This window comes from Podarcis gaigeae, assembly GCF_964106915.1.
Source record: "Podarcis gaigeae genome assembly, chromosome: 1".
NCBI lineage: Eukaryota > Metazoa > Chordata > Lepidosauria > Squamata > Lacertidae > Podarcis > Podarcis gaigeae.
In genome coordinates, this window is record NC_139678.1 from 58,348,158 (window position 1) to 58,360,188 (window position 12,031).

At 40.2% G+C, this 12,031-nt stretch overlaps 1 protein-coding gene across 8 annotated transcripts in view; it reads left to right on the forward strand.

Annotated features, from left to right (window-relative positions):
• Window positions 1–7,436, forward strand: part of SHANK2 (SH3 and multiple ankyrin repeat domains 2) — a 338,288-nt gene extending 330,852 nt beyond the window's left edge. For all 8 annotated transcript variants that reach the window (XM_083748814.1, XM_083748807.1, XM_083748812.1 and 5 more), the window contains one exon: window positions 2,988–7,436. In XM_083748814.1, coding sequence (XP_083604940.1) covers window positions 2,988–3,561 — 574 coding nt within the window. In that variant the 3' untranslated portion in view covers window positions 3,562–7,436. The remainder of the gene's footprint in view (window positions 1–2,987) is intronic.
• The last annotated feature ends 4,595 nt before the right edge of the window (window positions 7,437–12,031 follow it).

A 12,031-nucleotide genomic window follows, 5' to 3' on the forward strand; every position in this document is an offset into this window, starting at 1 on the left:
TGTTAGAGATTGAAGGCTTGTCCACAGTTCTGCTTGTTCCATGCCTAGAAAGCACAGGTCCCAGAGGCATAGCTGTCAACCATCCCTTATTTGGCAGGAAAGTCCCTTATCCCAGCAACATGTCCCACTGCTGTCCCTTATTGATGATGTCCCTTAAATTTCCCGGGTTTCAAAGGAAGCAGCTCTTCTCCCTCCCTCCCTGCCGGCCAGGGAGGAGGGAGGCTCCAACTGTGTTGCTTGGCTGCATTGCTCACCTAATAAGGAGTCTAAGAATGACTGGGGGGTGGAGCTTGCATGCTTTGTGCCGATCAAATTGGCCGCGTTGCCTGGGACTCGCCTTTGCTCAGCGCTTCCCAGTGGAGAGGTGACGGTGGGTTTCCTTGCTGCACCCCCTTTGCCGGGTTGCTGCGTTGTGGGAACCACCACTTGAGGCTTCGTTTGGCTGCTGGTTGACTAAAATCCCTTATTTTGGCTGCTGATCCCTTATTTTCAAATCTGTAAATTGACAGCTATGCCCAGAGGTTTTTCTCTTGCCCTGGAAAAACAAATGGTTTACTACAAAATTGGAACACATGGCAATCTGCAGAAAGCCCAATTGCCACCTGTTCCAATTCAGCATTAAACCATGGGTTTTCCCAGGGGAAAGTGATGGGGAAATTGGAAGTGTGGACAAGCTCTAACAATCAACATTCTAGAATCCACAGTAATTTTTAAATTATTTTTTTACCCGCTGTAATTTACAGTGATTTCTGCAGAAATTGAATACTGACCTTAGAAAACCTTTTCTTTAGTTACAAATAACATTTTTTTCGTATTCTTGCTAATTCTTTACTACCATGTTGGGAAGATTCACTGTTTGAGTATTAATACTAGCCCACCCATGCTGCACTTTAAATCACTCCTTCTGCTTCTCTGTATAGGAATTTGACATTTCCGATGTCCCATACATTAGTTGTTGTACTACTACTATGTAGGTTGTGCCACAAATGAACTTCTGAACTCTCTTTTATGACCACACCAGAGAGGGAAGGGGGAAGCATGCTAACCTGGGGGCAGGCAAGACTTGTTTCCGTCCACTGACCTGCATAATGCTAAGCCAAACTTTATCTCATTCCAGACAAAGTGTGATCTGTTATCAAAGAATTATATGGTTTACCACACATGGTTTGTCTGGGGGAGATAAACTGTGACCAAGGCTGGCCCAAGACATTTTGACACCTGAGGTCTCATTCATCATTTTCTTCCTTTGAACATGGGAGACTAGCAGTGTTAGTCAGATTTCAGATTTCCCCAGGTTAAAAAGAGCCTTCAAATGAGCTGGATCTGTAATAGAATCTTGCTTTGACAAATAAAAACAGGGGCTGCTCTTCCTTATTTTTAGCCTTTAAAAAAATTAAAATGCATTATTTTGTATATTAATAAAACAGGATTCATGAGAAATGCCAAAAGTAAGGATGAATAAAAATCTATAGTCCATACACATTCATTTACTCTTAGTCCCAGAACTCTGCTAGACTGGTAAAGAAAAAGCGATTTATATGTGTTGCATGTGCGATTTAACATTGTGTCACCAGATGGCGATGTGGAGTCCCATTTTTCTTTACCTGTTTTCCCTGTTTAAATTTACAACGCTTTAAAGTGAAACGCTTCTTTGATGTGTCTAGAGCCAGCCCTGATCATAACATTAAAACAGGCAGGCAGATCTTCAGAGCAATTGATACATATGTGTGTCTTTCATCCTTTAGTTACCTATTGATAAACCCCTCTTGCTTTCCACCCTGCCTAAGCATAGACCTTAGGGTTACTTGTCAGGAACCAAAGCATGTCAGCAAGACCATCTCCAAGATAAAACTCTCTCAAAACGTGTTTTTGAGTGCAGTATCTGTTCACCAAATTTGATTCACTGGGTGCAAAATGTATTTTCTCTGGATTTTTTGGAGATTTCAGCTCTCTTTTATTTGACTTACTATGTGGGTATGCAAATATCTGCCCCACCTCTGGTCCCTTAATATACTGTACATAGGATCAGGGGCGAAGGAAGGGGTGTGTCCTGGGGGCGGGTCACCCCGGGTGTCACCACTAAGGGGGGGGGGCGACAAAATGCCGAGTGGCACTCACCGCGGGGCCTGCAGCACGCCCGAGCCACGCATCTCGTCTGGGAATGACGCGGTGACTTGGGCGGCCGCAGGCTTTGCGTGCCCCAAACAGTCCACCCACCGCCTTCCCCTCAGCTGTAGGGCAGCTAAGTGGGAGGAGGCAGGCAGATTTCTCGGAGGCCCCGCAGAGCGCCCTGCCCTGGCTCACCCCGCCCCGTAGGCGGCTGGCCCTGCCCCTGGGTGCAGGGCACACATGCCGCCCCAGGCGCCCAATTGGCTTGCTCTGGCAATGCGTAGGACTACCCCTGATGAGCCAGGTCAGTGTACTAAGAGCATTCAGCTAGTTCAAAACACAATGGTCTGCCTCCTGAAGGTAAAGTTCCCAAGCATCAGAACTGAGTTCTTCTAGGATTCTGGCCTATGCTTAGCAAGACTGGTTTCAGCATATAACTTACCTTGGGAATTGCCTCCTCTTCTGTACCCTGCTGTGATCTCTTAGATGTACTTTCCTTAGTGCATCATCTGTGCAACAAATTAGAACAATGACACAGAAAAGCATCCTTGGTTGTTTTGTCCAGTTTTGGAACTGTCTTGTGAGATTCACCAAACTTAAACGCCTTTTGCTACCATAATGCTTTTGGGGCAATGATTCAGTGGCTAGAGTTAATTTTTAGCAGCATATTTGAGATTGTCTTTGACTTTTAAAATATTTGTAAAGCTTGCTCATAGTTTTCTGCCACTATTGTTTTCATAAAGTCGTATGGTATCTCTTTGGCATTTATATATATATTTAATACGTAATTGTGTCATAAGTTAGCAATGAACTGATTTGTATTTTTAATACGTGGAGAGTCTGAATATTTCCTGTTCATTTTTATTTGTTTATTTCAGGGGCACAGAAGTCATGAGCACTGTCTCAGGTACTCGAAGTTCAACCATCACTTTTACTGTCCGGCCTGGGACTAGCCAGCCAATCACACTGCAGAGCAGATCCCCAGACTATGATAGTAGGACACCAGGAGCAAGACATGCTCCAAGCCCAGTGGTTTCACCAACAGAAATAAGTAAGGACATCATGCCAGCTCCTCTGACTGCTGCTGCTCCAGTTGCATCTCCTTCTCCAACACTTTCTGATGTTTTTAGCCTACCCAGCCAGCCTCCTTCGGGGGACCTCTTCGCTTTGAACACAGGGCGCAGCAGGTCTCCTTCTCCCTCAATCTTGCAACAGCCAATATCAAATAAGCCTTTTACAACTAAGCCTGTCCACCTGTGGACCAAGCCAGATGTGGCAGATTGGTTGGAGAGTTTAAACTTAGGTGAACATAAAGAGACCTTTATGGATAATGAAATAGATGGCACTCACTTACCAAACCTTCAGAAGGAAGACTTGATAGACCTTGGAGTGACTAGAGTTGGTCACAGAATGAACATAGAAAGAGCCTTGAAACAGCTACTGGACAGATAAGAATGGCTGCGCTTGCCTCACATACCTTTGTTATAAATAGAGATGGGCTGGTACTGAAACACCCCAAATGCCTTGGCTCCCCAAGAGTACCACTAAATTGAAGCATCAGTTGATTGCTATAGTTTTTGATATGCAAGAGTGTAGATTGTAAGTTTGGTGCCCGGGAGCAGCCACAAGTAAATGTACGTTATTAAAGAGACTATATATTTCAAAGAGGAAGGAAGAAAGGGGAGAGAATAAGGAAAGGGGGGAAATGCTAATTTTTAAATATGTGTGTGTGTGTAAGCTCTGGTCTTACTGAAATTATTTCTAAAATTATTACAGTATTTTTATTTATGGGGCATGGGAATAACATTCATGAATTATTTTCCTGCCCTTCAGAAATGCCCTTCTGCCTGAACAATACTGTGCCAGTTTCTTTTTGGTTTGAAACATATTGGTGTTTCTCCTTTCACAATAAAGTATTATGTCCAGCTCTTTTTGCAATTTCTGCTCTCCCCACCCCCCCCCCCAGTCATTCCACATGCCCATTGCACTCAGTTCCATGGCTCCTGTAGGTCCTCCTGTTTTGATTCTCACTTCTGCCAATTAGACACCATACTAACATGCACATTTTTTCATAGCACATTTACTGGTTTTAATTAAAAATCAATACATTCGTGGGGTTGTAGAAGCAGAGATTTCAAAAAACAAACAACTTTCTGACATCCTTTTGGCTTGTTTATTACATTCCTTGGTTTATCTCTAATGAATTTAGTTCTTGTCATCCTTTGTAACTAGTCACACAGCTTTCATTAATTTTTGCCCTCCCACACAGTTAGATTCAGATCTGAATGAGCTGCTCATGCAAAGAAAAGTATTTTTATGCACCGATTGCTTTTGCTGTGTCAAAGTGATCACGTGTGGCGAGGGACTCAGTTACTGCTATGATCCAAAGTATAAATAAAGGAACAATATATATTGTTTCTACAGTTCTGCATGTGAATGCACAAACCTTTGCACAAGCTATGTTCACAACTGTGCATAGGGTGGGATTTTCCATCTCAAAAGATCATCTTTCTGCTCTTGCTGAATCCACGTGGCACAAAGCCTGTTTTTACATGCAGAAGTGTATCTTTATGTGTTGGCATTAGTCTTTTATGGCACCAGGAAGAGGAAAATCTAAAAGCGATTGCCTGCAGAAACTGAAACTATAAGCAAGATGCAGGGGTTTTTTCCCCAGAAACCTGGTGGGCACCTATTATAGATGCAAGGAACAATTTCTAAAAATTCAAGTTAGCTTCAGTTCAGAGGCGCCACGTTGCCCACCAGATTGAGGGGTTCTGGCATGCTTTGTACACGTGTGATGTCTTGCGTGGCACACACACATGTCGTGTCACAGGCAATGCGCACTATATCATGACACCTGGAGGAGGCCGAGTGCTGTGGAGGAGCCAGCCACTGATGCTGCAAAATGCGACCCACTCAACATTGAGAGGGCCCGACACCATTCCAACAAATATTCAGGGTGCCAAAAACACGTCAGCCGCCTAAAGTTGGCACACCTTCAGTTTGACTTGTTTGACTTTGGCTTCAGTTTGACTGAAAATCAAAAATCCCAAAGTTCACTTCTGCATTGCTGCATGAACTAGAGCAGCATTGCAGGAGAATACATTTGTTCTCACAACTTGGGTTGAGTTTATTTGACATTGAGTTGAAAACCAATGAAATGGCTATGAATTGGTTGGAATGCATACTTAGAATGATAGTCTTTATTGTGGGATATATATTTAGAGATTTTGTAGCCTATGGAGATTAGCAGTATTCCCCCAGCTTATTCTCTCTCCCGCTGTAAGTAATACACATTATGAATTTTGTGGTTCCCGCCTTCCTGAAGACTTCAGCCTATAACAGAAGGTTAAATCATAAGTGGTTACTCAGTCATCAAACTACTTAACTTTCAGAAGGCCTCATATTTTTGGAAGGCATCTAAATTCTTTCCTTAATACGTCCCAGCCTATCTCTAATTATATTTTCTCACAACGAAGTGTCTAATTAGGTCTAGAACTAGTACATAAAATTTAGCAATTTCAATATCTTTCTTTACTGCAAGTTTAAATAGTTGTACAGATAGTTTATAAGCACAATATTTTAAGAATATAAGTGGCTGGTCTACTGGGCAGCCTTTGTGCCACTTCAATGCTAGAAATTTAAAAAAATAAAATAAAACTTTTGTGGTTTACTACTATTTCTGTGGAATAATTATTAAGTCTTGACCTTTTTAAATCAACCTCATTTGGATGCATCTGAACCAGCAGAGCTGTGTTATATTTTCTATCTTTGCTAGAACTTCTTCAGAAGATGAGTGTTTCTTCAAACATGGTTACAATTAACAATGCAGTGGTTAATTATGAAAACTAATATTCATATCTCTCTTCTCCCCCCCACTTCACTTTGTGCAAAAACTGCTCTTTTGACTTAACATCTGTTGTTGTATCCTTCACAGGTTCCTATTTGCATTTGAAAGTTCCAAGTAACCTTATAATTAAAATCTAGTTTAAATGCAAAAGTCCTGAAATTTCCATAATTATACGGATTATGTAGAGGATGACATTCATATATTCAGTGGCTACGAAAAGCCATCAAATACTTTTTTGTGGTGGTGGGGGTGTAAAAAAGAAAATGATAATTCAGCCATCATTGTCTTCCATTTGGTGATATTGCAGAATTCAGTAAATAAACCACGAACGCCATGCTCCTTTTTGCTTCTTTGAATGCAGTTGGTGTTACCTCTACAATATGTGCCAGGAAATACAACAGGACACATGGTAGGAAAAGAAAATAGAGAGAATTATTTCTAAGCTGCTGTTAATCATACCCTTTTACTGTTGAATATCTTATGATGGTGTACACCGAAGTTACAAGTGATGGTAATCCCTTTCTTAAAAGGGGTCTCTTAGATACGTATCTCTTTCAGGCACGTACATAGTAGGTACAATAGAATTAGTAGAAAAGAGATTTAAACATCAAAGAGCTAATGAAATAGTTTATTTTTACATTGTGTCTTATGATTGAAAGAGTAATAGGGCCTACAAGGAACTGCTTTTATCAATAAAATACACCTTTGCCAAGAGGAAATAGTCTTTAGTACTGTTTGATGGTTTTATCACAGAAAGCAATAGTAACAGATACAGTTGCCTCCTAGCATTTTTATCAGTTTCGAAAATGTTGGGAGCAGGAATGGCCCTTCTAATCTCCTGCTACTATGATGGTGCAAAATAAGGTGTTAGAGATAATCTTGTTAATGATATTCCAGGTTTTAGGAACAACTTTTGTTTATATACTGTAATTTAAATAAATTGCATTTACATGCCTAGTTTCTGTAATATTTGTGTATACAATACCAAAATCACACAAGATGTAAATTGTGTATAACTGCACAGACTCTATTCCCTGGGTGTCTGGGAACATTTTAAGTTTTAATTCATATATTATAAAATGACTATATGTGACTGTTGATTTACAGAATTTACATATCACAAAAGCTAACTATTTGTGGTACCTAAGTTAATAAAAGTAATTTTCTGATTCTGAGTTCCTTTACAAACAAGCATTACCCAGTTGATCTGGCAATGACTCTGTGTATGAGCCTCTAATACTGATAATTTTTCCATTACATTTATTTTATTTTCTAGATAGTAATGTTTCTCGCTATAGTTTGTGTAACAACTTGTGTTCATGTTATCTTTGTTGCTGTAATTTTTGTGCTTTAATTCCTCTTATTTCAAATTGATGACAACAAATTCAAGCTCCTGTAACTTGCACTTTCCCTAATCCTTACTACTCATGTATGGCAACCAAAATTACTGTAAGAAATAAATATAATATTGCACTAAGGTTGTGGTTCTGATTACAAACAGTAAGAACAGTCTGAATCTTTTGTTTTTGAAAAGAGTTGCCAAAACTTGCTGTTTAATATTTCTTTTTTTAAAAACTGTTCCAGTTACCTTTAATTTAGCTCCCACAAGATATCTGACTACTTATTATTATTGTGGAGTCCAAATCCGAATTTCAGATGAGAAATGTGTGTTGTAGAAATATGAGAGAACACACGTTTGTGTGAGGGTGATTTGAGTTCTTGCTTTGATGGATGTTTTAGCAATCTTTTTTCTCCCCTGATTGTAGTGATTTCAGTGTTCTGAGCTTCCCAAAGGACAATTAGTTGTCATTTCAGATGTTAAATCGTTATAGTTTAGTGAAAGGCCCCCATGTTAAGGCACTTTACGAAAGAGACGCAAGGGCTGTGACTCAAAGGTTCTCACGTTCCTCACTGGGCTGCAAATAAGTAGCAGCGCCATTGCACAGAAGGCCCACCTCTGCTCTTCCCTCTCAGCGTGCTGACCGTGTGGAGGAGGAAGGGACTGCCTGCCCTATTGGACAAGAGATTTAACAGCAGACCATTTTGACGCCTTTATTCCAAGCATATCTCCTTTACCGTTTGCCTGATCCTCTTTAAAAGCCATTCAAGTTGGTGGCTGTCGCAGCCTCCTGCGCGAGAGTATTCCAAAGTTTAACTGTGTGCTGCATGAAGGCATTTTACTAAATGTGAAGCTAAATGAAGGTCTTTCCTGCTCCCCTTTTGTTCAGCAACCGTTTGCATATAGAGAATTATAGTCAGAAAGGGGAATCGAGAAACAGAAGCTTATTTCCTAACGCAGTTCAGGTGTAAGTGCGTTATGCTTCCATCACTCGTATTCTGCAATTGGAGTTCATCAATTCCTATGGAAGGATTGCATTTCCCTTATCATGGGAAGAATGTTGAATATTCTAAGCTTTCTGTTTCTTCATTTGATTCCCCCCACCTTTTTTCCCTTTAAGTCAGATGTGGGGAACCTGAGGCCCCCCAAAAGATGCTGAACGCCAGTTTTCATCATCCTTGACCGTGGCCCATGCAAGGTGGGGCTGGTGGAAGTTTGAGGACAAAAACACTTGGGAGGCCACAGGTTTTGCTGTCCTTGGTTTAAATTCTGAAGATTCATGGAAGAAAATGCCTTAATGCAGTTATGAAATTTATGTTCCATAATAGATGGGATTTGGCTTTGTTTAGAGGTTTAGTTTTCTCCCATGCATGGGTTTCTGGTCTATGTCCATTGTGTCTGATATTCAAAGGATTCTGTAGCTTTGTTTTCTTCAGTGTTTAATTGTATTCAGTTATTCTAACTGCCAAGATACATGGATATCTTGATCTAGCTATAGATACGGTTATACCTGCAAACATTATTATTTTGTAATAATAATAATAAAACTAGCCTCGCACCATGCTATGGAATTACTAGTGCTGGGTATAGTTCCAGGTAGTAATTTACACATCTTTGTTAAAGCTTTTTCATTCAGGAAACTGGTTAATTTCAAACATATTGCATTGGCCACCTTACAGCACAGAGTGAAGACTTGCATCAACAGGATAATACTCAAGAACAGTACCAGCACTGACCATGAGTTGTATACTGAAATTGTACATCAGAACGCAGTAAATACAAGGATGAAGTGCGGGCCTCGGACACTTTGAACCTGACTTGTACAAATCATGTTACAAACTGTTGATCTTTTGATGAGAAATACCATTTCAACATCCATGTATTGTAGTTACAGTGCCTTGTATTCTGGATCAAGAAGTCCATCAGTGCACAGCTTAACAAAAAATTAAATTGCTAAATGTTGGGGGGGGGGATCAAAACATTATTTTGCAGCCCTCTCTAATAAAGCTGTGACTTGATGAGTCACCAAAATGAAATAAAAAATTCAAATAAAATTGTGTTTCAGTTGTTTCCCAATAACAAATATGTACAACATCTGTTCAGTACGTAGGGATATAATTTCTGTACTTTTATGCAGATCTTAATTTAACAGTGTACACGTCGCTGTTACGTATCAAACTCAAGCTCTTTACAGATAGATACGCTGACTCCTAGTGGCAATTGTTTGACAAGTCAGGGAACAATTTATATAAAGTTTTCAAACAATAAATTATAAAGGAATCTGGTTTTTTAAAAGTAAAAAACACATTTATTTTACTAACCTATTATTTGAACATATATATTTTAAAATTCTGTATTTTAATATAGAATTGAAGTAGGTTTGGAGAATAGTGCCCTAAAAGGCAACAGGTGCATCTTTTAAATAAATATATTTACAAGTTACAGAGCTATCGAAAAGGGGGGAGAATTAAAGGCAGCCAAATCACCCAGGCAAAAGCCCAGGTGAGCTTGTGGCAACAGAGCAGAAGGTAGGTCCACATTTTGTCTTTTTTCCTTCCATCAGCTTTGTGGTTTCCATGTTGTTGTTTATAGTTTTTGTATTGCTCCCAATGGGAAAGGAAGTAAACCTGTTCCAGGGAAACTCTCTTCTGGGGGTCTGCTTGGGAGAAGGAAGGAGCTTTGGAAGGAGCAGATTAAAAGCCTTCCCTTACCCACTCCAGTAATGCATTCATTTTGCCCTCTCCATTGTCAGCGTACTAGTAATGGTGGAGGGACAATTGCAAGAGCTGGAGGATATGTCTGGGGCAAGCCTGCTCAACTCAGGGCTTTCCATCCACGGAGGGAGAAATCCACAGTGTCCTATGGCCCCATGGGATGCTGTCCCAGAGACTAAGTTTGCAATTTAACTCTAATTGGTTTCAGTGGTAAGGTCCCAGCATGTGATTAAGAATCTCCTATTTAAATAAGTAGATGTGACATATTTAGAGCAAAATGCAGTTGGGAGCCTACTGATTTGGGTATATTTTTTTAAGAAAACAAGCTATGCATAGGAGTGTGTGTGTGTGTGTGTGTGTGACATTTCCTGTTTTATGTTGTGAAAGAGAAGGGATGCAAGTCTCATTTAATTTTTACGTGTGTGTTTTTTATGTCAGTCTCCATTGTAGCAAGTTGGTATGCAGTAGGAAGGCCATTTTGTTTGTGGAAACATAATTTTCCAGAAGGTTGCTTAGGAGCATTATGGTGGATGGATTTTTTAGTTGGTAATGGGGAATACTCAGTGGGATCTAGGTACTGCTTTGGGTAATTATGCAAGGGGCTTGTAATACGCTAGCCCAATGTTTGATACTTTACTTTGAAGGGAGTTTCAAAACCAGCTTGCTATAGAACATGGGTGCATAGCAAACTGATTTTGAAACAGCTTGAGAGTCTATGGTTCAAAGCAAAATAGCCTTTAAAAACTTCTGAGCAGCGTCATTGTTGTTTGTCAGATAAAGAATGTAGAGAAGGTGGCTTGGCTTAGGTAAGAATGTGTATGTTTATAACACTCCACATACCCACTTCCACAGGATCAGATCCATTAATCCAGTATTCCATTTCAGATGCCATGCTTTCTTTAGGTTTGAAATGCTAGGAATATTTTCAGCACTCCCAACCTATGTATGCACTTGATACCTTGCCCCTTTTCAATGGAGGGGGGAACATAGGAAAAAAGGGGATCTTCTTCTGGTGGTGAGCAGAACATGTTGCTTTCCCCTAAAGATTGAGAAAGAATGGATGAGGAAAAAACTAATGAGATTCTTAGTGGCGACCCTCGTGGTCATTTTGATTTATTTATTTCATTTATTGTATCCTGCCTTTCTTCCAAGAAGCTCAAGGTAGTAGACATTTTCTCTCCTCTCCACAGGAGAGAAACATTGTGAGAATATTGAGAAATATTCACAAATATTGTGAGGTTGCTTAGGCTGAGAGTACAACTGACCCAAGGTACTGACCCAGGGGTGGTGGTGGTTGTTTTGCTTTGTTTTTGTTGTTTTGACTAGGACATTATACTTAGTATCACTTATATTTTATAATATAGAATCATAATAAACACCAATGGAATATTAGTTTAAATTTAAACAATAAGTCAAATGTGTACATAACATGTATTTGAACATGCAGTTCCTTTTCCACTGAACAGTTACAGTTAGAGCAAACTGCCTCAAGGAGCACACAGCCCTATCTGGAACAGCTCGTTTCCATATATCTGTAACGTTGGGATATGATTATGCTGCAAAGTCTGTTTCTTTCTGCTTGTGTGTATTTTATAGGTGTGCATAGCCAGGGTTCAGCAAACTTTTTCAGCAGGGCACTGGTCCACTGTCCCTCCGACCTTGTGGGGGGCCGGACTATATTTTTTTCGGGGGGGGGGGAAATGAACGAATTCCCAAGCCCCACAAATACCCCCCAGAGGCATGCATTAAGGCACACATTCTACGCATGTAAAAACAGCAGGCCCCACAAATAACCCAGAGGTGCATTTTAAATAAAAGGACACATTCTACTCATGTAAAAACATGCTGATTCGCAAGCTGGATTTAGAAGGCGATTGGGCTGGATCTTTTCCCCCGGGCCTTAGTTTGCCTACCCATGACATAGCCTATATTTATTTGCATGTGTAAGCACATTTGCTCTCCTGCATCTCACGCATTAGACTAGCAGGAGCAGAAACAATGTTCCAGAATTGTGATTCC